General features: G+C 36.7%; 2 protein-coding genes and 3 pseudogenes across 4 annotated transcripts; all 5 read right to left on the bottom strand.

Moving 5' to 3' along the window:
• Window positions 1-555: 555 nt before the first annotated feature.
• LOC111301875 (protein NODULATION SIGNALING PATHWAY 2-like) lies at window positions 556-2,182 on the bottom strand (annotated as a pseudogene).
• Window positions 2,183-4,039: 1,857 nt separating this feature from the next.
• Window positions 4,040-6,420, bottom strand: LOC149514788 (uncharacterized; annotated as a pseudogene).
• A 7,734-nt stretch (window positions 6,421-14,154) lies between these two features.
• LOC149514789 (ubiquitin-activating enzyme E1 1-like) lies at window positions 14,155-15,486 on the bottom strand. Its single transcript, XM_089744947.1, has 2 exons — window positions 15,211-15,486; window positions 14,155-15,054 (listed from the first exon to the last, which is right to left on the bottom strand). Exons 1-2 carry the CDS (start codon window positions 15,484-15,486, stop codon window positions 14,458-14,460), a joined length of 873 nt encoding a protein of 290 aa, XP_089601073.1. The 3' UTR covers window positions 14,155-14,457.
• LOC111301487 (ubiquitin-activating enzyme E1 2-like) lies at window positions 14,155-19,873 on the bottom strand (annotated as a pseudogene). Its single transcript, XR_016328361.1, has 6 exons — window positions 19,045-19,873; window positions 18,215-18,432; window positions 17,053-17,847; window positions 15,739-16,607; window positions 15,211-15,642; window positions 14,155-15,054 (listed from the first exon to the last, which is right to left on the bottom strand). The product of XR_016328361.1 is annotated as a ubiquitin-activating enzyme E1 2-like (transcript).
• A 155-nt stretch (window positions 19,874-20,028) lies between these two features.
• On the bottom strand, window positions 20,029-25,799 carry LOC111301488 (ubiquitin-activating enzyme E1 1-like). 2 transcript variants are annotated; one of them, XM_022897186.2, is made up of 7 exons: window positions 25,564-25,799; window positions 24,979-25,358; window positions 24,157-24,374; window positions 23,060-23,854; window positions 21,767-22,635; window positions 21,240-21,672; window positions 20,029-20,888 (listed from the first exon to the last, which is right to left on the bottom strand). In XM_022897186.2, the coding sequence occupies exons 2-7, from the start codon at window positions 25,343-25,345 to the stop codon at window positions 20,292-20,294; spliced, it is 3,279 nt and encodes a 1,092-aa protein (XP_022752921.2). In that variant the 5' UTR covers window positions 25,346-25,358; window positions 25,564-25,799; the 3' UTR covers window positions 20,029-20,291. The 2 variants fall into 2 exon arrangements, with proteins under 2 accessions (XP_022752921.2, XP_089601072.1); XM_089744946.1 differs by having other exon boundaries at window positions 24,979-25,462.
• Between the last annotated feature and the right edge of the window lie 425 nt (window positions 25,800-26,224).

Below are 26,224 nucleotides of genomic sequence, written 5' to 3' on the forward strand. Positions count from 1 at the left end.
CATGAAATTCATAGCTTTTTTTCCCTGGTAATTGCTTTGTCTAGTTGACTTGGCATCCAAGTTTCAGCCCGGAAACAACCCTGGAAGCAGAAGATTCAAGATAAAAGGTCAACATAACATTTAGTATATCCATATGGGGCAATATAATATGATTTAGCAGTAGATTGCGATTAGTACATACATGATATAATTGTCCCTTCAACTCAAAATCATTCTGCCTCCTGCAAACCAACTTGAAATGTTGTCTTTTCGTTGATTGAAGAATTAAACCCAAATTCTCTAAAAAAAAAAGTCCACTTCACACCTAAATTGATATGTAAAAAAGCTGTGGACAGGTGGTGTCGAGAGAGGAAAGCATATCTACGTGCCAAAGGATTTAGATAAAATAAAATTTTTTGCAGTTAGAATGAAGCCTGCTGAAGAATAAACTTTTTTATCCCAAAACAGAAAAAGAAATTTTGTGAATTTTTTCACATTGTAGCAGACGAATGTAGATCGAATTCAAGAGAAAAGAGACCACTGGAAACAGAAACAGAAAAAATGAGAGTGCAGGCATAGGAGAAACCTTAATATCAACAAAAAAGTTATCCAAATTTGAACCGATCACAGTATTTTATTCCCCAGCCTAGAGAATTTAATATCAGCCTATCAGGAAGAAGGCACATAACAACTTCTAGATATATCAATTAACTTTTATTTTCTCTACTTTACAATTTTTTTTTTTTTGGACACTTTTCTACAGTGTTTATTGTTTATAAAACAATAGTAATTTGATTGTTTATGCGCTAAGTCTCTAGTTCTTTGTCTCTAAAAAAAAAAATTAGTACAGCACAAATTTGATGTATCTTCTGAGCCTGTCTACAGTATGCAACTGTTTGCTAGCTTCTCAATGATTTCTTACACCATCTCCAGCCCCAAGACCATTTGATTATTATCCTCTCCTTCGGTTCTCACCCAATATGAACTCTCCCCTTCTCTCACCAGCTCCCTGGCCTCCACATAGTTTTCCCAGCTCATTCTCCGAGGCTCCAAGCCTAGTTCTGTGAGAGAACCATACTCCCTGGTAGTTTCCTCCCACTCCTGAGCACTAGCAAGAGAAGAAAGATGCGGGTACGACAAACAAGCATTCCCTAGCTATTCTTGCCTCCAGAAGCTGGAATTGCTCCATTGACTCAAGCAAGGTTTGGAAGTAGATCATCTGCACTTCAAAGAAAGAATCGAAATTTCTATAGTCCATTCGTTTTTCAAAACCAATTCCATTGCTCAAAGTAACGACACCTGTCTGACTTCTATCACTACAAATTTCATTGGAGCTCCCAATCAATGCCTTTGCTGCTGTAAGAAAATCCCCGACATGCTTCACACTTCTCCCTTTTCCCATGTGAGGGAGCCCTATCATGCAATTGAAGGCTAACCACTCACTTCTTCCCCGCCTTTCCCTAGCCATTTTAATCATGTTCACTAGGCCTTCCATGTCCATCTCCTCCATCTCCAATCTCAGACCAAAATTCATTGCATGTCCGCATCGCTGTTTCCTTGTCTCTTCAAAAGTTATAGGATTGAAACTGCCATCCTCTTCTGCCCATTTTATTGAGGTAAACCGCAGCATTCTTAACCCTTGCCTTCCAAGTGCCTCTATCAAAGGAGGCCATTGTATGCCTTTTTTAATTTCAAAATCCACAATATGAACTACTGTAGCATCAGCAGGGATGGCTTCAAGTATGGCTGAATTGGCAGTGAGATAAGCAAACCTACCATAGGGGAAGATCTGATAGAAGGTCTTGAAGGCTGCCTCATAGTTTTTGCTTGATTCCTGCATTATGTAGTTAGGTTGCTTGTCCAATGCTAGGGTCAAATAAAATGCAAGGCGTTCAAGGCTTTTGCCAGTTGGAGAGGCCTTCTCTTTTAGTCATCTAATAATTTCTTCTGCTAGCACCATTTTTTCGCTCCCCATGGCATCCCCACAAGCATTCAGTAGATGAAGAAGATGAGCAGCTAGTTGGTCATCCATGTCTTCAGCAGGCAAACCCAAGGATGCTTGAATTGATGGGGCATCAACAGAAACTTCACCTGATATTGATGTGAGATTCTGGCTGCTGACACCTTCAGTAAAAATTTGTTTTGAAGAGATGCTGCTGTCACTAGCCATCCATTCAGAGAGGTTTTCAACACCATCAAGCATAAACTCGCATTTAAAGGTGTATGACCGTTACCCACTCTTGGTAAATACTGTTCCCTTGTTAAGATGCCTGGCAAACGATTGCCTAAAAAGGGGAAACTATATGTATCACTGCCATATAGAATTGATGATAACAGCGTGGAAGAAGAAATGTCAGAGAAATCTTCAATGGATACTGATGAAGTCGAAAACTCGAAACTTCTCACTCGGGCATCCATTTCTGCAAAGTAAAATTCTACTTCTTCAAAAGGTGAATCTATTGAATTGTGAGTTGGCCAAGAAGGGTGGAACTCCATTTGCATTATCTTCTTGGATGTCAACGTAAAATGAGATTGGTGTTCTTTTTCTTGGACAAAGAAGCTTTGCTATATAAAGCCATGATCAAGCACCATGAAAGGATGAAGAAACAGTAGAAAATCATAAAAATTCTGCACATTGTTGTCATAGATAGACTCTTTTTTCTATTCCATTGAAGTTCCCATTAAATTCCTCTTACTTCTTTGGCAGCTTCTGAGGAGTGTATCGATCCCCTTTATTCTGAATATTTGATATTGATCGTAATCATTCAAGAGTCTTTGTCAAATGTTCTTCATCTCAAGTCAAAAAAACAAAATTGAATTTTATGAAAGTCCTAAGACGCACGCTACATTATATCATACTTTTTAAGTTTCCTTTAATAATTGAATAGTGGGATTAGATTATATCGTTTTACATCAAAATCACTATCAAAGAATTATCAATTATGATCTTAATATTGACGTGCTTCAACTCAAGCAAACCTACCTCAAATTTAGATTAAAATAATGAAGGATGGTGATTTCTTTGATTCTTTCACACAAATCCAAAATCAAAGTTCTTCCAAATAATTATCACTGCCCTGTCAAAATATTCATTTTTAATAGAAATTTCTTGATGATTATTTAATAGAAATTTTTAATAGAAAATATTCATTTTTCACTGCAACCAATATTATATATATACCATTGAACAGAGAAACAATTTAATTAGGTAAAGGGCATAACAGAGTCTCCATGAATATGCAATGTAATTCTAGCTTTGATTCTCGTTCTATTAAGAAACATATAGTATATAATTATATCTTGCCATCTATGTTCGATAATTTATATCTATTATGAAAAATGATTAAACATTAAGAAACATTTCTAGCTTTATCTGAGAAACCTGATGATCTTTAGGTAACAGGATCATTACCTACGATCCCTTTTTGTCATGACAAACGTATAGTATATAATTATATCTCTAGCGAGAATTTGCTGCGATCAGCCTTTCACGGTGAAGATTAAAAAATTGTCTTATGTCTTGTATTCCTCATGTTCCCAAGTTTTCTGAAACTTTTCGTTTACATGAGCTGTTACGTGGTCAGGCAACGTTGTGGATGAGTTACAGACGTATCTTTTACCCTCATTTGGCTGCAATTGTGGCTGCTAGTTACTGTCGTTTCTGTTCTTTGCTGATACTTTAATGCACCGTTGATTGTTATCTGAATTATCCCAAATATAATAAATATTTAATATCTTATAATTAAAATCAATTGACAGTAGATATTATAAAAAATCATATATTAACTTAAATTTTAACTTTAATATTATGCTAAAAATTTTACTTAAAATCAATGCATCATAAATAAATAAATTTAATGTAAAATAATATACTTTAACAATTATAAATATAATTTTTGGGGGGGGGGGGGGGTTCAATGCAGCTTTGTTTGTCTGAGTATCAACGGCTCACGTATCACTGTTTCTGAAGGACTGACACCTGCTCAGACTAATGATTCTTTCGTAGTTTAGAAGCCAGGAAATGTGATCTCTTTTCTTTTGAGATAAGTATCAAACTCGATCAATAAAAGAGATGGAGATGGATTCAAAACTAATGCTCAAAGACCAAGTTTTAACAATTAACTCTGTCAAGCTGCATCCATGAGAGCTATTTAACAAGTTGGACCCCAAAGAGAAAAGACAAACCAAAGAGCAGGGTGGGATGAACGTTGAAAGTCCAGTAGAATAAGATGATAAGTGATTTCATATGCAGCTCTTGAAAGTATTACCCTTTTATTGAACAACCTCAGGATTAAAATTCACAGAACCTTTTTTATCTTTCCATTAACCTGCATCAAATCCACCATTTTATTTCACTTCCATAAGCAAAAAAGGCATCTTCAACTTGTTAGTCAAAGTTTAACTGGTATTATCAAAGCTCTTGGAACTGAATTAAGAGGCCTTAAAAAGCAATTAATTCATTGTCTACATCTAAATGACTGTTGATTAAATCTATTGCCTTGTTTCTAACTTCCAAAATTCTTTCTTCTTACCAAAGTCAACAACATTGAAAATATTATTCCTTGTTAAGGCAATGTAATGACAAGAATCTGCCAAATGACTACAAATATCCACAGGAGCAACTTACAAATTTAGTAAAGAAACTATCTCCATCAATTATATCAACAGCAACTACGACAGAAAACCTCAACAAATTATGTGTTCATCATCAGTAGAAAGAAAAAACATCTACCCATTAACAGTAAAAACAATTACGGTTACACAAGCTTAAGCCTGCTAAATCCTACAATTCTCCTTTTCAATGTTCTTTACTTTCTAAAGCTAAAAAAAATAATTAACAAAAATTAAAAAAAAAAAAATCAGCTCTTACAATCTTAAAGCGACAAAGACAATGCTTGGGCCTCCACATTCTTTAAACTCCACTCCCCAAAAAAAGGTTAAAAAACAAAATCCATAATCTACAATTAACAAACCCAAAAATTTTCCTTTTATAGCAAAAAAAAAAAAAAAAAAAACTGTTTTTAGAAGGGTGCACGAGCAAGAAGGGCATCTGATGAGGCCATTTTCGTTACATGCCGTACAAGTCCTGAACCCAGATTTTTCGGTGTATAATTTACTGCTACCGTTACATTCGTTGCACGCGACAAATGTCATGGACTTAAGAAATAGTTCTGAATCTCACATCAGATATAAAAAGAGTTATTAGGGTATAAAAAGAGTTTATATCATCTCTTTTGTAAGATAAAATCATGAGGTCAAAGGATTAAAACGGATAATACCTCACAAAGGTATGAACCGTGATAGATAGACTGATCTGAGACGTTGGATGAGTGGATGTTCGGGTTTTGGAGCCGTACGGGTTTGGAGCTTAAGTCTCGACTCGTGACAAATGGTATCAGAGCCAACTCTAAATCGTTCGATCCACGCCAAGTGCCTCAAAGGAGGTAGGCAGGGTGGCTAGGCAAGATAGCCAGCCTTCGTGATGAGGACGTCACGAAATTGAGTGGAGGAGAATGTCACGAACCTAAGAAGGAGTCTTGAATCCCACATCGGACATAAAAATATGGTCATTGGGGTATAAAAAGGGTTCACACCCTCTCTGCCTTGTAAGGCGCCTTTTATAGGACAAAACCGTAAGCCCAGAGGGTCAGAACGGATAATACCTCACAAGAGTGTGAACCGTGACAGGTAGGATAATCTAGGACGTCGGATGAGTGGATGCTCGGGTTTTAGAGCCGCGTGGGTTCGAAGCTTAAGTTTCGGTCCGTGACAACGAACCTGTAACCACTGCAAATGTCATAGATGTCGGGTTCAGCTGCGGGCAATATTTTCGTGAACTTCTTGAGCTCCCATGTATCGTGTAGCTGTTTGATTTCCTTTACTCCTCCCATATATCTCCTGCCAATGAAAATCAGTGGCAAGGCCAACTTTCTCTGATCTAGGATCCCTTACAATTCGTTTAAAAACCCAGAGTCCATCGACAGATCTCGTTCGTCGATCGAGACTAGGAATCCTTGGAGGATTGATGGAACGGTCTTGCAATTCACGAATGTCGATTGAACCATGTGAAGGCTAGTGAAGTAAACCACAATTCATTTGTTGGTGCCCGAGATTGAAATGGATCGATTCGTAACCGAATCTAAGATTTTTCCATTGGATTCTGTCCACGTTTCGATACAGGTGAAGGCCCAAGAGCGGAAGAGGGAGTTGACGATTCGAACACAGTGGAAGACATTAGCGGTTCTTTTGACGACGGATAAGAAAGAATCTTCTGTGCAAAGGTGTTGGATATCTTTGAAGGAAAAGCATGAGAAAAGAGATGACATGCCATGAATCTGCACCAGTGTTTTTTTGTTACCCTACGACCGCCACATTTGATAACGGTTGCAAGATCAGACTTTTTTTCCTTTTCAAAATTCAATTTTGAACACTTGAAAATACCATGAGAGAAAGAAAGGATTTTATTTCTTTTTTTTTTTTTTTGTCTTTCAATTACAAGTTGAATCAAAAGGCCATGTTCGATATCTAAGTCATTTACTAGTCATTTATATTTTTTTTATAGTTAATATATATGAATTAACATATTAGTTATTTTGTTAAAAAATTGATAGTTAGTGTAATAATGATTATAGAACTATTACAAAATGAAATACAACTACACCCATTTTTTTGCATTCTAGAATTTCTTCCTATCTTTTTTATTTCTTCTCTCTTTATCTCTATATCTAAAATTTTAGCTACTGAAATCTTGAGTTTTCACAAAAGAGCTTGAGCTGACAGTGATTTAATTAAGCAACATCATTCGTGGTATCAGAGCCTCGGTTCTTAGCGATGATGGAGGGTACGACAACTAGATTGTAAAAAGACCAGATGCAAGATGAGCTAGAAAGGGTGGAGGCTAAATTTGACACCTCTAACAACCAACTTAATAATAAGATTGATTCGTTTGCAAAAGAAATGCGTGGCATGTTTGAAAAGATCATGAATAGTAAATAAAGCTCACTTCAAAAAGTTAAGATAGAAGATTCAACAGCACCATCGGCTAGGAAACAAAAATCTATTATGGGTAATGTGAAAGGTAGTATGGTCATTATTCATAAATCCCTTCCCGCTGAAACAGAGGAAGTTGTAAAGGTACCAACAAAGTACTCAAAGTTGGAATGCCTAAAATTTGCTGGAGACAATTTCCTAGGTTGGTTATTGAAGATCGAACAATTTTTGAAGCTAATCGAACTTAAGAAAATGAGAAAGTGAAGACTGTGATGATGCATTTTGAGGGACGATCCTTACAATGGCATCAAAGGCTCATGAAGAATCAATGAAGTCTTCAAAAGGTAAGCTAGCTCACTTATGTTATTGAGATGAAAACTAGATTTGTTAAAATTGAGTTCTTTGATCCTATGTTAGAAATAGTAGTGTTGAAGTAAAACAATATTGTTGATGAATTTTATGAGGAGTTTAAAAGTTTATTAAATTTACTCTCTATTTCTGATGACAATGCTCTCAGTATATTTTTGAAAAATTTGAAGCTTGAGATTTCTAAGCTTGTTAGAATGTTTTATCCTAAATCCTTAAGCCATGCTTACCAGTTGGCCAAACAGATGGAGTCCGTAATATACAATATGCCTAAAAAACCTTATATACCTTACAAGAATCTTGTAACAACCCCTCATATATCCCATAATAATCCTTATACCTTTAAATCTATATTACCCCCACTGTTATCGACCCAAAAAAATCTTTTTCTTAAATTACAACCAATCTACTAAATCAACCAACCCCATAAATACCTATAAAACCACAATTAGTAAATCTAAGTCAACTCTAGTAAAATCCAATGTTATCAAAATACCAACCAGGGAGGAAAAGATAATAAGAGGAAGAAAGGACTTTGTATGTGGTGTGGGATTAAGTTTACACTAGGCCACAGATGTGTAAAGGCTTAATTGTACTAGATATTACTGAGAAAAAAAAAGATAATAATAATAATACTAAGAAGTTTTGTGATTGTGTAGACAATCTGAAGGAGATTTGAGAGGAAGATCATGAATTACAGAACAACATGTCATCTATTTACATGCTTTAATTAGAATTGAAGGTTATACAACCATGAGATTATATGGTCAAATCAAGAACTAATCAGTAGTGTTCTTGGTTGACTTTAAAGTACTTATAATTTCATTTATCAATTTTCGATTAAGAAACTAAGATGTAACACTCAGAAAATTGTTAGAATTAGTGTCACTGTAACTAATAGTAATAAATTATTAACTCAGGATGTATGTAAAGCATTGACTTGAAAGGTTCAAAGCCTAGTCTAGCATATTAATTTCTTTATGCTACCTCTAATGGGCTGTGAAGCAATACTTGGAGTGCAATGGCTCTAAACACTAGGGTTTATTCTATGGGATTTTTCCTTGCTGACCATACAATTTGTTATAGCAAACAACTTGTATAAACTACAAGGAATAGAGGTTGCTCAGGTACATATGGCTCCAAGTAAGCAGTTTGCTAAGTTGAAGGTGGTTAGTAAGACAACTGGACTAATTATGGTATATGGTATTAGAGTTTCTTAGTCTCAAGATGAGTTACACCAATTTAGTCAACAAACTGATTTACCACATGATTTGTAGGAATTGTTATTACGATACTCTCTAGTCTTTGACACACCTACAAATTTACCTCCATCAAAGCCTCAAGATCATAAGATACCTTTGATAAATGAATCTCAACCTGTAAAGATTAAGAGTTACAAGTAGCCAATTGTACAAAAAATTGAGATTGAAAAGATAGTAACAAAAATGAAAAAGGCTAGAATTATAAAAAAGAGCAATAGTTAATTCACATCTCCAATAGTTCTAGTGAAAAAGAAATAAGGCTCATGAAGGCTTTATGTGGACTACAGGCAGTTGAACAAGATCACAATTAAAGATAACTTTTTCATTCCTTTAGTAGAAGAGTTGTTAGATGAATTATCCGCTGCTTGCTAGTTCTCTAAGCTGGATTTCAGATCTGGTTATCACTAGATTTAAATGGATTTTGTAGATGTTCATAAAGCAACTTTCAAAACTCACTAAGGGTATTATGAGTTTCTAGTCATGCCCTTTAGATTGACTAATGCACCATTTACATTTCAAAGTTTAATGAATAGTATATTTCAACTTTTTTTTAAAAAATTTGTATTGGTGTTCTTTGATGATATCATGGTTTATTCATCAAACTGGACAAATCATTTAGCATATTTGCAGTAAGTGTTTGATGTCTTAGTCAACAACCATTTATTTGTTAAGCTTTCAAATTGTGACTTTGGTGCTATTCAAATCGAGTATTTGAGGAATGTGATTAGTAAAGAGATAGTTGCTATGGACAGTACCAAGGTTGAATGTGTTAAATAATGGCTAATTCCTGAGTCTGATAAAGAATTTAAAGGATTCTTGGGCCTCACTAGGTATTATTGCAGGTTCATTAAAGGATATGGAACTATTGCGAAACCATTAACTGATTTATTAAAGAAAAATGCTTTTAATTGGTAATAAACAACAACAATAGCTTTTAAGAAGCTCAAGCAAGCTGTAATATCAACTCCTGTTCTAGCACTGTCATATTTCAACTCAATTTTTATAGTTGAGTCAAATACTTTAAGTTGTAGAATTGGTGTTGTGTTGAGTCAGAATGGTAGGCCAGTTGCTTATTTTAGCAAAGCTTTATCTTTTAAACATCTGGTGCTATCTATTTATGAAAAGGAGATGTTGGCCATATTAGCTATAATGAAAAAATGGAGTGTTTATTTAACTGAAAGGCATTTCCAGATAAAAATAAATCATTAAAGTCTTAAATTTTTTGATGGACCAGAAAAAAATACGCTTGCTCAATAACTTTGGGTTGTCAAGATGATGGGATTTGATTATGAACTTGTTCACAATAAGGGCTCTACCGACATGGCAACCAATGCTCTTTCTCGAAATCCTACAGCTTTGTTATATCCTTTATTTTTTATAATGGCCAAGATTAAAAAGTCTTAGTTGAAAAATCTAGTGTTGTTACATTTGTTGCATAAGCTCAAGAACAACCTAAGATAGTTTTTTAAGTACACCTAGCAAATAGATTAGGTGGGAAGAAAGGGAAAACTTATGGTGAGAGCTGATTCTGAGTTAAAGAAAGACTTATTGCCATTTTTTCATGATTCAGTGGATGGAGGGCATTCTGGAATAGAGGTAACTATGAGAAAAATAGCTAATGTGATATCTTGGAGAGGAATGAAAAGGACAATTCAGCAACATGTCAGAGAATGCACAATTTGTCAAAAATGCAAATATGAAATGTCTCTCCAAGTTTGTTACAACTTTTATCAATTTTTGATAAGATATAGGCTAATGTGTCTATGGATTTTATAGAAGGTTTGCCTAAGTCATTTGGGAAAGATGCTATAATGGTGGCGGTGGATAGGTTAAGTAAATATGCCCATTTTATCATTCTGGCTCATCATTTCACTACCATTACAATTGCTCAAGCCTATTTAGACAATATGTACGAGTTGCATGAAGTACCTAATACCATTGTTTTTGACAAAGATAGGATTTTCACTAGTTTATTTTGAAAAAATTATTCAAATTATTAGGAACATAACTAAAAATGTCTACTGCTTATCACCTTCAAACAGATGGACAGTCTGAAGTGTTCAACAAATGTTTGGAGACATATCTAAAGTGCATAATAAGAGAACAACCTAAGCATTGGTCCAAATGGATCTTTTTAGGAGAATGGTGGTATAACACTAGTTTTCACACTTCTATTCAAACTACACAATATGAGGTAGTCTATGGTCAACTTGCTTAATCAACTTGCTCACATTCATCGACCATATCTACCTGAAGATTCTAAAGTGGATGACGTGGATAGAAGTTTGCAAGCGAGGGTGCCACAATCAAAATTTTAAAATTTCATTTGGATAGGGCTTGAAATAGAATGAAGCAGTAAGCTGACAGACACATTGTTGATAGGCAATTTGAGATTGTTGATTTAGTTTATGTTAAGCTCCAGCCATACAAACAATAATTTGTCATCAATAGGTCTTGTTTTAAGCTAACTGATAGGTACTTTGGCCTTTATAAGGTGTTGGAGAAGATAGGACCTATCATCTACAAACTAGAATTGCCTGCTGAAGCCAAAATTCATCATGTCCTCCATGTTTCATAGTTGAAGAAGCACATTGGGAAAGTTCCAACACAATCTAATTTTTCTATGATTGATGCAGATGGAATAGTGGCCAAGGAACCAGTGGCAGTTCTAGATAGAATACTGACTAAAAAAAGAGGTAAAGCAATCACAGAGGTTCTAGTACAGTGGAGTAATAGTTATCTAGAAGATGCAACCTGGGAAAGATTATATGAGCTACAAAAAAAGTTTCCTTACTTCAATCCTTGAGGATAAGGATTATTTCGAAAGGGAGGTAGTTGTTACAAGTTGAATCGAAAAAGGTCATGTTAGTTATCTAAGTCATTTAGTAGTTGTTTGTATTTCTTTTACAATCAGTATATCTGAGTTAGCATATTAGTTATTTTGTTGAAAAATTGACAGCTGGTGTAACAATAATTATAGAACTATTACAAATTGAGGTGGTCACAAAAGGAAATACTATTACACCCATTTTCTACATTCTAGAATTTCTTCCTATCTATCTTTCTCCATCTCTCCTTATCTCTATTTTTGAAATTTTAGCTATTGAAATCTTACGGAAGAGCTTGAGTTGACAGTGGCTCGATTGAGCAGCATCCTTTCTTTGACGTTGGGGTTTGTTTGCTTAAAGGGAAGGAGTAGTAATTGAAGGAGGAGCTGCAAAACGGGGAATTTTCCTTTTGTTTCTCAGAATTTTGCAGGGTTAGGGATAGAATGTGCTTTTTTCACTCTTTTGAGGTTTGGCTTTGGGGGTGGGGAGAGGTGGGGGGTTGGTTTCTTGTTTAGGATAGCTGAGAAGGTAGATTTAGTTTCTTAAGCTTGAAAAAGGGTTTTAAGAAAAAGAGGTAAGAGAGGGATTTGAGGTTGTGAATTGTGATTAGGAGATGGCATTACACTTAGCCTAGTTATAGATGGGAGGTCATGAACTCATTAGTCATTATCCACCACTAGATGGGATTGGATTGGGTTCCTTTCAAATAACCTTCACCATTGATCCTTCATTACTGATATTTCCCTGTTCCATCTGTTTCCACTCCCAATTTCTCTGCTGTAAATTCTGTATCACCATTTGCCATTGCCCTTTAAAGCTTTTTCACATCCTAAAAGATGCAGAAAAGTAAAAGTAGAAATGGAGGGGAAAAGGTTAATGAGGGCGTGGTAGGAATTGAGTTTTTTGAATCTGTATCTCAGCACTTATGTCGTTTTTTTTTTTTTTTTTTTTTTGTACAGAACGAAGATGATTTTTTTGATGCCTTTTCAAGTTTGTTGTTACTTACCAACTTCTGTTGACTAAATTTCACTCATTAAATTTTGCCCATTTTCAAGCAGATTTCTAACTATAATGAAACATGGACATTTCTCTGCTCCATCTTCATCAAATGCTACTAAAATTTAAACTCTTTTAAATCAGCCTAACACCTCTTCGCCAATTGAGATGTAAAGATATGGGGGAAAACATGCATTAAAAGAGATGGATCGCAACATGTGGACTTCGGGACCATAGGGCGGCCACAATTCCTGTAACAGAGAGACAAGCGTGTTTGGAAGGACTGAATCAATTGTTTCCAAGAGTTAAAAGGTTAAAGATGAAAAGAATAACCCACCAAAGTGAGTGGGCTCTGAAAAGTTTCACATGGTTGCAGAAGAAAGATGAGACGACGATTGATGGAACATAAAAATGAATAGGAGTAAAGAGATCTCTTGTTTTTCATTCCAAAAATACTTTCTATTCCCCTTGTTTATCGACTCATCTAGGTCTAGGACACCCACTCAAGGTGTTGTCTTTTCCATGCTCGGCTATTAGTTTCCAGTTCCAGTGTTTCACGCTAAAGAATCCATGATCTCAACTGGTTTCTTTAACCGGGTTCTCGACTGCATACTAACATTCAAATTATCATTAGAATACTTGTTAAATTAAAAAAAAAAAATCATTGGTAAATTCAAATGATAAGCACTAGCTGAAATGTGATTTGAATCGTGGATATATATATATATATATATATATTTGGTTTGAGACCTTCATATTCAGTAATTACTTTTGACTCTGATTAATATATATATTTATATAGCACCGGTGGAGAAGTAAAGGTGGGAAATTTTGAGAGTCAGTGACAAACTGTACCGCTAACGCTGAAACAGGAGAGTTGTGAACAAGGGTGAAGAGTTCTATTTAGGGAATGAAGCGTGAAGCGTTGACTATAATTTAATTGAGCTGAAATTTATCCAACTCTATGGCACCTCCATTTTTCCAAAATTTGATCTCTTTTTCTTATTCATTTTTTTTTCTAATTGACAGGCTGGTAATATACAACTATGAAAGTGATGAAAGTATCGATCTATTATCATTTTGAGACATCATTACCAAATTATATAACTGTTTGGTTCTATTGCTAATTCATGTGTCCCCTTCTTCTAAGAGTTTAAGTGCTTACATCTTACTAGTAGTAATTCATTTATAGTTTATAGTTTTGAAAATAGAAACACAAAGAAAGATAAAATCTCTGTTGAAATATATGATAAAAAAAAATTTTCTCCTATTTTCAAAGTGCACCCTTTTAAAAGAAAAAAAAAATACACTTTATTTAACACCAACATGTCGTTGTAAAAAAAAAACCTTGAAATATTTTACCTTCTAAGAAAAAAGAATAATAACACATGAAAATAAAACAGATCATCAAAAATTCATACAATCACTTTTAAATAATAATATTCATAAAATTTGTAATTCAATTTTAAACTTGTATTGGCCTTTATTATTTTCAGATTGTGATCTCTTGAATAATAAAATGACTATTAAGGTCAATAAAGTCATTGCAAACCTTTAAAGTATCCAAACAACAAAGCTGACGAAAAACTCTAATCTCCAAGTTGTGTCCTCATTTGAAGAAAAGAATGCTATTAAGGTCATTAACGTCATTGCAAACCTTTAAACTATCCAAACAATAAAGCTGACGCAAAAACGACAACCTTGATCGAAGACCGGTCGAGTTGGAGTTGGAGTTAAGAGTTCAATCAATCGAATTTTTACCATTACAAATGAAATTACCGTCTAAGCCAAACATATACAAGCCATATATGGGTTTGAATTAGATAAATGAGAAAGATTTATACACAAATGACAGATGGTCAGTCAAGACAAAGCTAAACCCAAGCAATTAGGGGAGATTAACATATTGGAAACCCAAGTTATGTTGAATTTGCTGCGAAAGTTATCCATTTTCTGTGCTCATTGACATAACACCACTGTAAAAAGTTTTATCCTAAATCACGACCCAAGTCGGCAGGGGGGTGAGAAAACACAACCTAGCTGAAGTAGATAGAAACCTGAGGAATGTCAATATCATTGTCCTCATCATCCTCACAAGCCACAACAACATCCAGGTGCCTTCTATTCGGGGGCAATTCAGCCTTTGCCACTTCCCGGACTAGATCTACGACTTTTTTGTCCATTCGCTCTCTGTGCCGAGAAAACATGCTATTATACAGCAAGCAACTTCCATAAGATATGCTGTAGGCATTCAACCCCTTATCCTTCAACCACTGGATGAGTTCCCTCAAAGTTGGGTTGTCTCTCAGGATCCACCTGTCCCAAACAGTCCAGCTCATGTCACCGTGTTTGATGACTTGGGGTGGAACTGGCTCGGCCATAGAGAACAGAGGCAGTGCAAGGTTTGCAAAAGTGTTACGGTAGTCCTCCACTTTGTGGCCTCCATCCAGAGCCTTGTAAAGCTCCAGGCAGACGAGACCTGTGGCCATGGCTGTGGATGTAGCAATTGCAGGGATGATTCTTCCAGCAATAAACTTGGCTTTGAGCTTGTCCACCTCAGGAATGCAGTAGTTCCTGGCCCTCATATTTGCAAGCCCGGCTATTAGATCCATGTGGTACTTTGTATCATCATCCTGCAAATTCATCAAGAGACAATATTAGTAAAAAAAAAAATAGTTTGTTCAAGTCGTCACTGGCTTCAATAAGTGAAATTTAAATAATAAAGAGATGAAGATGCCCAAAGGATACACATGGTCAACATATCAGAACAAGTAAGAAATATGACAAACCTTTTCAAACTGAATAGGTTTCATCTTGAAACCTGGTGGCAAATTTCTCGTGCAAAGCTCTAACTTGAAGATGAGTTCATTGATAACCGCTGCATCATCCATAGATGCAGTACAGAGAGTAGTAGCCATCTCATCTGTTACAATTTTTGCATCTTTCTTCGGCTGGAAATCTGGGACTATCACTTTCTCAACAGTCTCAGCCAACATCTTTGGATGCTTAACCCAATCAGGAATAGGAATGCCGAATGTTTCAGCTCGCAGGATGGAAGCAGCCATAACAAATTGCAGCTGACTCAGATCAGCTGCTGAGAACTGAAGTGGATGAGGGAATCGTTTCGGGGCAGACCAGAGGGAGCCCCAGTACTAGTTGCAGCATCTTCAGGAAATGTATAAATCAACTGCTTTACACGGGTAACAAAATAGTCTTCAAATCTGGGTGCAAAAGAAGTATAAAGTCAGAAACAAGTGGAAGAAAAGCACTATCTTCAATCATAAACATAAAATTAGATCAAACATAAAAAGAAGTACCTTAGGTGAGCCCAAGTGATGCAATCCTGGAATGTCTCACACTTTTCTTTCTCAAGGCATTCGAGAACACGTTCCAAATTATCTCTTGCCTGAGCATCACCAGCATTTCTTTGTGCAGCTTTATACTCAACTGGGTTGGACAGATAAGCATTCACTTCAGCAGGAGTTTTCTCAAGTCGACCCTCAAACTCAGAGCGAGCCCATGTCAAACAATGGTCAATATTGTGAGGGAATGAATGCACAGTGCACATGGGAGCTTGTTTCTCAGGTGGGTCTCTTGAAGCACCATAGTTTTCAGTTAGGTGAGGAATAAACATCTGTGTGTTGCATTTAGCACCTAGGGTTCCAGATTCAAGAAGTGGTTTCTGGAAATATAAGCACCTCTGATCAACATAAAGCCTGGCATTGATGTTATCCAATGCATTAATAACCACGGTTAAATTCTCCCAGAATGTATCATCAAACACATTTTCAGTTTCAGGACCCACTCGGTTTTGCAAAGCTTCAATATTTAAACAAGGATTTATTGATGCAGCAGCAGAAGCGGCAACTGTAGATTTGGCCTGCCCAATATTCCAATCCCGGAAGAGAAACTGCCTGCTGAGGTTGCTCTTCTCAATTACATCATCATCAGTGATGGTCAGCTTTCCTTGTTCACCACATGAAACCCCCATCAGAGCTATATTTTTAAGGAACTCACAACCTAGAGCACCAGATCCTACAATAAACACTTTTGCATCCTCCAGTTTCTTTTGGAGCTTGGACCCAAACACTGAAATTTGTGCATCATAACGGCTATTTAATGGTCTGAAATAAATAGGGTCCAGAGGCTCTGTAGGAAGTGAATCCACTGAGTCAAAATAAAAGAACTGTAGAATCAAATGATAGGGGATTAGTAGAACAGCACAAAAAATCAAGTTAAATAAGTTTCAATTAACTCTAGAAAAAGTCATAAACTCTTTGTTTTGAAGTCTCTGAAATGGTAATAACGAACAAGGAGGATGGGATCAGTACGTGGCTGCAATCAAGTTAAACACTTTCGCCACAATTCGAGGTATTCCATCTCCTTGTTAAATATAACACCTTTCTTTTCAGATGACTCAATAAATTTTTATTAATAAAACTCCTTTCCTCTTTTATGTCCAACTCAAACAAATTTAAACTTCTGATTTCCTACCCAAAAAGAATTGCTCAAAAGTGTATTGTGATTATAATTTTAATTTCAAAAATTCGTACGTAAGGGTGAGTGGAAGTAAATTTTAAATTAATCATTACAACAAAAAGTAATTTGCAAAAAGAAAAATGATTACTAACCTGAAAGAGAGGATGAAACTTTCCAGAGCATGCTTTGACAACCTCTTGTCCGACAATTCCACCAAACATCACAGCCATGGGATTCAGTACAGCCCTGGAACCAAAGGCAAAGTGCCGCAAAAGTTTTGGGTTGATGTCTTCCACCCTTCCATCTCCCAAGCTCTCATTAATGTTACCAGCAATAGAAATAAGCTTATAGGCATCTTCTTCTGAACGAGCAAGTGGAAAACGTCCCAAATCTGAGACAAACTTATCCAGTGCTTGGAATACTAAGTGTAACAGAGGTGGACGGTCAATCTTTGAGAAATCACTCAGCAGAAAATCACCAGGGTCTTTGAGAGCCTCTCTTAATGGTTTAAAATTTAACACCTTGGGTTGTGTCACTTGTGTAACGATACCACCTTTTATATACGTACCAAAATTGGTGGTATCCTCCTCAAGAGTAAATGAATATGGCCTCACACTCTTAATCTTCCTTGGTTTTCCATCATTTAGTTCTGTCATTCCATGTACTTCAGAGAAGACAACAAGATCTCCATCTTGAAACTCAAGTCTTTCATCATCAACACATGATACAAGTGCCGGGTTTTCATTGCTAATGGAAGCAATTATACCCGTGTGAGGATCCTCTCCATCAACATCAACTACAGTGAACTCAGTTCCAAAATCACAAAATATAGAACCAAAAAGACCTCTAACTTCAGCCTTGATGAAAAAGATAGAAGGCTAATGATTATGACAGTAATCATTAAACTCAAAGGCTTTCTTGAAACTGTTATCAGTAAATACAACAACCTGCACAACAGGGATGAAGATGAGTTAAGTGATGGAATACAAAGAGAATGTAAAAATAATCAAAATACACATGCAATATGGAGCAAGATTTTAGATCAAATTGCAAACAGTTTTTCTAGCATAAACACACTTTCCTGAACTCTCCTTCATATCCCATCTTTTCCCTGCTTAAAATTAGTTTTATTTCTAACTGAGTTATATATAAATAGTGGAATTTTTAGATGATGATAATCAATCTTCAACATGATTTCTCTAGGTTTGTTACAAAATGTAATGGAGAAATTCCAAATTTAGTTAAACTTTAATACGTCAAAAATAACAAGGTAAGCAATTATAAATCAGGAGAGATCCAAAGATGAGAAAATACCTGGAAGTCAGAAAGTTGTTCCTTTGTTAATTTTGTTGTTAAGGTGGATATGATCACCGCATTGTTAAGCTCTTGTAACTTCTAAACAGAGGCAAGAGCCCTGTTTTTACCAACATCACTCTAGGAGAACACAAAGTTACTGGACAAATCCCACAACTCTACCACCCCTTCATCATGCAAGGTCACAGACTTGACACCAGCAAGAATGAGATTCTTTGCTGCACAAGCAGAACAAATCAAAATAACAGTGAGAATATCAGATCTTATGCTGCAAGGCACTAAACAAATCTAAGATATCAACACCCAATTCCTTGTCAATTAAGGCACAGCCTCAATCTATAAACATAAGATATGCATTGCACAAGATGACTGAAAAGAATTCTAAACCAGGAGATTGAGATCATAGCATTCCATCCAGATCATAGAAAGATTAGCTCTTAGCCTCTGACATAATGTTAAGCTCATAATTTTCAACATAAACACAAGGATTTCCATCACCTTTTCATTTACGCTTTCACTAACCATGCAATGATCATTTTAAAAACTCAAATACCAATGTTTGCACACGCAAAATTCGGAGAGAGAACCGACCCGTCAAATGAAACCATCATAAACAAGACATAACTAAAATTTGGAAACCTTAATTATCAATTCCTTAAAATCTTAGTAACTCTTACATCTCATGATTCTGAACAACCTTTCGATTAAACTACAAATCTCGAGACATAAGGAAATACAATTATTATTGCATAAAGATAAGAGGCAAATCAAAATTTGTTATCAAAAATTAAGAAAGGATAAAAAGAACATTAAGTTTCAAAAATTCATACCAATCTCAGCTCCAAGACCCTGCATCCCAGAAATAAGAATATTCGAAGCGAAAAGCCGCCTCATAGTCTCACGGCCATAGACGGCCAGCTGGCGACTGTGGAGATCTTCATCGATTTCAGTGTGATTCGCATCGCCAGGAGCCATGATCGATGGTGAAGATACAACTACTCTGCAGTTACTCTGGTCGCTGTTGCTTACTATTATTGTACTGTTATCACCGTTGTTACTCGTTGATTCCGTGGCGACGGCGGCGATGATGCAGTTACTGAGACGTTGTTTCTTGAGGGATGATGCAGCTGCTTTATTGTTGGTGGTGGTGGTATCGGGGTCAGCTTCTATAACTACTAATCCATCATCGGCAGCTCTCTTTGTGGGAAGCATATAGAGTCGTGAACTGCCGAAAATGCCACAAAACCCCATAGAAATTACGGTCAGTGCCACAATAAAATATAAAATTAATAAGCACTTATGGTGGAAGGGAGGAAGAAAATTGTGGTAGAAATATCCGACAAAGAGGGGAACAGAGCCATAAACACCAAACCAAAACCTAACTTGAACATTGATTCGAACGCAGAGAAGAGAAGCAAAGGCAGCGCACCCGTTAAGACTATTACCACCAGAAGAATAGAGGAGGAAGACAGATTTAATATTGTTATGAAATCTTTATTTATTTATTTATTTTGTTTTAGTGGGACAATTCAAAGAAAAATGATAAGAAGCAAGAAGAAGAAAAGAGGTAACAATATTTACCCTGGAAGCAAAGGAAAGAATCAGATGGGGAGACTGAGACAGAGAAATGACTCTTTTTAAGGTGTTGACTACTAAAAATTACTGCCATTATTGAATTAATCGGTGAAGGAATGGCGATTGGATGAAAAGCGTGGGAACTGGAAATGAAAGAATCCGAATTTTCTTTATTCTTCTTTCCTTTTACCATTAAAACTTGGATGAAAAGTGTAGGAAAGGGCAATGACAAAAAGAAATTAAAAAAAAAAGCACCGCTGCTTTGATAGGCAATCAAGTTACCTATATGCGAAATAACAATATAGAAACATGGCCAAGAGAAAAGATTACATCATTTTCTGCAACTAAAGTAGTTCTATTTTATATGAAATGAAATATAATCCACTTTGTATGCTCATCTCAGTAGCACCAGAATAGAAGAAGAAGAAGAAGAAGCCTATTGTCAGAAACTTTTCATCCTAAAATCACAGCCTCAGTAATTAGGCGGATTAAAGAAAACAACTCAGCGGTAGTAGATGGATATCTGAGGAATGTCAATGTCGTTGTCTTCATCATCCTCACATGCCACCACCACATCCAAGTGGGACCGGTACAAGGGCAATTCTGCCTTGACGATTTCCCGAGCCACATCCACCACCTTCTTATCCAACCGCTCTTTGTGCCTTGGAAACATGCTGTTGAAAAGCAGGCAACTTCCATAAGATATGCTGTAAGCATTCAACCCCTTGTCTTTGAGCCACTGAATGAGTTCCCTCAGAGTGGGATTATCTCTCAAGATCCACCTGTCCCATACAGTCCAGCTCATATCGCGGTGCTTCATGACCTTGGGCGGGACTGGCTCAGCCATAGAGAACAAAGGCAGTGCTAAGTTTGCAAATGTATTTCGATAGTCCTCCACTTTATGTGCCCCATCTAGAACCTTGTATAGCTCAAGACAGACAAGGCCTGTAGCCATAGCTGTGGAAGTGGCAATTGCTGGTATGATTCTTCCAGCAATAAACTTGGCTTTAAGCTTATCCACCTCAGGAATGCTATAGTTCCTTGCCCTCATGTTGGCAAGCCCAGCGATAAGATCCATGTGATAGTTTGTATCATCATCCTGCAATTCATGGAATTGTATTAGCATCAATCACAGGTTGATTAAAGGCTTCACTGACAAAAATAACTTATTTGCAATGTGGTAAAGGGGAACTAAATCATTTAAAAGAACATCATACTCCAAAGAAAGTAAAACCTTGAAGCTAGCTTCCGACTAATAGTCATATACCAAAATTTTCCACCAATCACAACCATACAAGAAGCACAACACTAAAGACAGACAACTTTAGCCAACTGTCTATCATAATAGCTACAAGAAGTTTCTAGAGATAAGATAAACATAATCCAGACTAAGGATAAGCGCAAAACGATATGATTACAAGTTAAAACAACAGAGAAGATATAAGCAAACCTTTTCAAATTGAATTGGTTTCATCCTGAATCCTGATGACAGATTGTTCCTGCAAAGCTCTAACTTGAAGAGTAACTCGTTAATAACGGCTGCATCATCCACAGAGGCAGTGGAAAGACTAGTAGCCTTCTCATCCGTCTCAATTTTCACACCTTCTTTTGGCTGAAAATCTGGGACTATTACTTTCCCGACTGCCTCAGCCAACGTCTTAAGATTCTTGACCCATTCAGGGACTGGGATACCAAATGTTTCAGCTCTCAGTATAGATGCTGCCATAATAAAGCGGAGATGGCTAGGATCAGCAGCTGAAAACTGAAGTGGATGTGGGAATCGCTTTGGAGCAGACCAGAAGGGAGTCCCAGTACTAGTTGCTGAACCTTCAGGAAATGTAAATATTAACTGCTTCACCCGGTTAACAAAATAGTCTTCAAATCTGAGCATACAAGAAGCATAACGTCATTATCAAAAAAGCTTATATTAGAAACTACTGCAAACGAAGCATTTTCCTCAATCACCTAGAGAACTACCTTAGGCGAGCCCAGGTGACAGAATCCTGGAATGTCACACATTTTTCCCGGTCAAGGCATTCAAGAATGCGCTCTAAGTTATCCTTAGCCTGAGCATCAGCAGCATTTCTCATTGAAGTGGCATATTCAACTGGGTCGGACAGATAGGCATTCACTTCAGCAGGAGTTTTCTCAAGCAAGCCCTCAAACTCAGATCGAGCCCATGTCAAGCAGTGATCAATATTGTGTGGAAATGAGTGCACCGTGCACATAGGTGCTTGTTTCTCAGGTGGGTCTCTCGAGGCTCCATAGTTCTCAGTTAGATGAGGAATCACCATCTGGGTGTTGCATTTAGCACCAAGAGTTCCTGATTCAAGAAGTGGTTTCTGGAAATATAAGCACCTCTGATCAACATACAGCCTAGCATTGACATTATCTAATGCATTAATGACCACTGCTAGGCTCTCCCAGAAGGCATCGTTAAACACACTCTCAGTTTCAGGACCCACACGATTTTGTAAGGCTTCAATTTTAAGCTGAGGATTTATGGATGCAGCAGCAGAAGCAGCAACAGTTGTTTTAGCCTGCCCGATGTTCCAATCACGGAACAAAAACTGCCTGCTAAGGTTGCTCTTCTCAATTACATCATCATCAGTGATTGTTAGCTTGCCCTGACTACCACATGAGACACCCATCAATGCTACATTTTTCAGGAACTCGCATCCTAGTGCCCCAGATCCAACTATAAACACTTTTGCGTCCTCCAGCTTCTTCTGAAGTTTGGCGCCAAACACCGATATTTGAGCATCATAACGGCTATTCAATGGTTTAAAATCACTGGGGTCCAAGGGTTCAGCAGGAAGGGACTCCACTGAGTCAAAATAGAAGAACTGTTGAAACGAAGTGATTTAAGGTTAATTTTCCGCTAAAAATGAAGTTGAAAAGCAGGCAACACTATATATCAGCTGTGAAAACATCACAATTAAATAAGTTGAAGGAAAATGCCCAGATTAGGTTCCTGTGTAAAATAATTGAGTGGAAAAGGTGAAAATATACGCTTCACTTAAAAAAGTCTCAAATTCTTACGAAACCAAAACAGCCGACCGTTAAGAAATGCTAAAACTTCAAAATGGGTTCATCAATTTGCCATTAATTAGACTTGAAGTCCCAATAGCATAAGCAAAAATGTGTAACTAAGTAAGGATGGGAATCCATAGTCTACACATGCATGTGTAGATAGCTAGTCACACAGACATACACATACAACAATGAGACAAACATATGGGAGAGAGACAGACAGTAGTTCCTGCCAACCTGAAAAAGAGGGTGAAATTTTCCAGAACATGCTTTGACAACCTCTTGTCCCGCAATTCCTCCAAACATGGCAGCCATGGGATTTAGTACTGCCCTGGCACCAAAGGCAAAGTGCCTCAGAAGTTTTAGGTTAATATCTTCCACTTTTCCCTCTCCAAGGCACGAATTGATGTTAGCAGCAATAGATGCAAGCTTCTGAGCATCCTCTTCTGATCCAGCAACAGGGAAGCGGCTGAATTCAGAAATAAACTTATCCAGTGCTTGGAATGCTATGTGCAGGAGAGGTGGCTGGTCAAACTTTGCAAAATCACTCAGAAGAAAATCACCAGGATCTTTAAGAGCTTCTCTCAACGGCTTGAAATTCAACACCTTGGGCTGTTTCACCTGCGTGACAATGCCGCCTTTCACATATGTACCAAATTTTGTGGTGTCCTCCTCAAGAGTAAATGAGTATGGCCTCACACTTTTAATCTTTCGCAGCTTTCCATCGTTGAGTTCTGTCATTCCCTGAACTTCAGAGAACACGACAAGATCCCCATCCTGAAACTCAAGCCTTTCATCATCGACGCATGATACTAGGGCAGGGTCATCATTGCTGATGGATGCAATTATACCAGTGTGTGGTTCCTCTCCATCAACATCAAAAACAGTAAACTCAGGACCAAAGTCACAAAAGACAGAACCAAAAAGGCCTCTTACTTCAGTCTTGATGAAGGAAATGGGAGGCTGATGATTATGGCAGTAGTCATTAAACTCAAGGGCTTTTTCAAGAGTTATATCAGTGAATACAACAGCCTGCACCAGTTAGAAAATAACCAACTGAATACAAGACGACATAAGCAAAATATATAGCACAAGAGAGAACACAGAGGGAGCCATGAATACTCAAGCCAAGAATCTTCCATGTGTCCAAATTCCATGGTCTCTGGTCTACTAGCAAATCTAGTAGAACAAATTGTTGTCAAATTACATTTTTATCAACAACACTAGAATTCAATGCTAACAAGAAAAATCACAGAAAGACTAAACTTGGTATCTGGGACATAAGCAAAGAACTCGATCCATCAATTAGTAATAACTTAAAATGAAGGAAATACCTGGAAATCAGAAAGTTGTTCTTTAGTCAACTCTGTTGTTAAGGTCGAAATGACAACAGCATTGTTTAGCTCCTGCAACTTCTGAACAGAAGCAAGTGCCCTGTTCTTACCAACATCATTCTCAGAGAAAACAAAATTACTCGACAAATCCCACAACTCCACCACTCCTTCATCATGCAAGGTCACAGACTTGACACCAGCAAGAATGAGATTCTTTGCTGCAGAAAGCAAAAATGACATTGAAGCAACCAAAAATTGGCAATCATAAATTTAACACTGCAGATATTAAATTCAAATCAAATTAAGGGTTTTTATACTATAGTCCTGCAGTGGAGTTCATTAACTCCAAAAGCAGATTTATTTGTTTGTAACATGTTCATTTAGCATTAACTTAATAATTCAATTTCATTATTCATAATTAGACAGGTCACAAACACATGGCAAGCATATAAACCCCAATGTGTAGTTATTAAACTCCACGGCCAACGTATAAGATAATAATCCATAACAATTATACAATTATTTAAATATAACAAAACAAGAAAGGCAAATTTTGAACTGAAGGCACAGATATTGAGGATTTTGCCCCAAGATCTCAGAAGGCTACTAAAAACAGCATTGAACTGATTTTCGACCAATGACGCTATAATTAACTTTAAACAACAATAACACAAAGCAGCTGCCCTAATGCAATTAAAACCTCAAAGTCAAAGTCATCATGCAGCAAAACAGAGCCAATTGATATTTCAAAAGAACAAGAAAAGTTTCAATTTCAAAAACACAAGAAAAACAACAAAGTTGAACAAAGTAGAAAATTAATACCAATTTCAGCACCGAGGCCTTGCATCCCTGAGATGAGAATGTTGGAAGCAAAAAGCCGCCGCATTGTCTCGCGGCCATACACAGCAAGCTGCCGGCTGTGCAGATCCTCATCTATATCATTGTGATTCGCGTCGCCAGGAGCCATGACCGGTGGCTCGACCACGCCGCTGCTACTGCCGTTACTGCTTTTGTTCCCTGTGGTTATGGTGTAGTTATTAGCCGTCGAATCAGTGGCGGCGGTGGCACAGATGCGATGCTTCTTGATCGGCGATGTTACAGAGACGTCTTTTATGTTGTTGCCTTTATGGTTGTTTTCACTCTCTCCTTCTACAACCTCTCCTTCACCAGCTCTCTTTCTAGGAAGCATATAGTACAGTAAACTGCCGCAAATGCCACAAAACCCCACAAAAATTACCGTCAATGCCACAAGTGTACACAATTTCTTATTATCATCCATTCCAGACATTTCGTTTCAAACAAAAACCTAATAAAGATCGGTAGACCCTAATCTTAACATGATTATTCTTTTATTCTTATTTAAGCAATTAAAAGAAAGAAAAAATAGAATAAAAGAATAAAACGTACCGATTAGGACTCTGATTAAGAAGAGAAAAGAATCTGAGGGAAAGAAAGCGACAGATTTAAGCGGCGAAATTTCTTTTTCTGTTTGTTTATCGTTCAAGTTTTGTGAGGAAACGAGGATGGGAGTTTTGGGGTGTTGATATAATGAGAATGATGGAAGGGCATTTATGGAAGTGTGTTCTCGCTTAGGGTCTTGGGTCTGTGTGTAGGCAACCATTTCTCTCACTCGCCCTCTCTCCATCTTTTGAGAAAGAAGAGAGGAGGATGGGTTAGTCAGGTGGAATTACGTGGGGCCGTGAAAGGAAACCAGTGGTCATTGATTAAATCATGGATAAATGGAGATTGTGAAAGATTTTTTTTTTTTATTGAGGCGATGCGTCGTCGTTTCAGTGGGTGTTACCCAGAGAAAGCAAAAAAATCCGAAACCAACGGTTCTAACCCAATCTGACATTTTAGAGTCAATTTTTTTTAAAAAAAAATTAGGTATCGAGTCGGATCGGATGACATAAAAAAAAATTAAAATCAGATTAAATTTGAGTTTTAAGTAAATCTAATTTTATTTGACCCGATATATATATAAATAAAATTTTTTATTATTTATTTAATTTTATAATTATTTATATATTTTTTAATATATATTTAATTTTATATTTATATTAAAAAT

This window comes from Durio zibethinus, chromosome 15, assembly GCF_047325235.1.
Source record: "Durio zibethinus cultivar Kanyao isolate XHJ-2024 chromosome 15, ASM4732523v1, whole genome shotgun sequence".
NCBI lineage: Eukaryota > Viridiplantae > Streptophyta > Magnoliopsida > Malvales > Malvaceae > Durio > Durio zibethinus.

Excerpts from the sequence above, each read along its gene's own strand:
- LOC149514789 (XM_089744947.1), bottom strand. The coding sequence starts at position 15,486 with ATGGCTGCTTCCATCCTGCGAGCTGAAACATTCGGCATTCCTATTCCT. Across the intron at positions 15,055-15,210 it reads AACCTATTCAGTTTGAAAAG|GATGATGATACAAAGTACCA; the intron begins GTTTGTCATATT and ends ATGAATTTGCAG.
- LOC111301488 (XM_089744946.1), bottom strand. The coding sequence starts at position 25,444 with ATGTCTGGAATGGATGATAATAAGAAATTGTGTACACTTGTGGCATTG. Across the intron at positions 23,855-24,156 it reads AACAACTTTCTGATTTCCAG|GCTGTTGTATTCACTGATAT; the intron begins GTATTTCCTTCA and ends TAACTGGTGCAG. Across the intron at positions 21,673-21,766 it reads GTCACCTGGGCTCGCCTAAG|ATTTGAAGACTATTTTGTTA; the intron begins GTAGTTCTCTAG and ends TTGTATGCTCAG.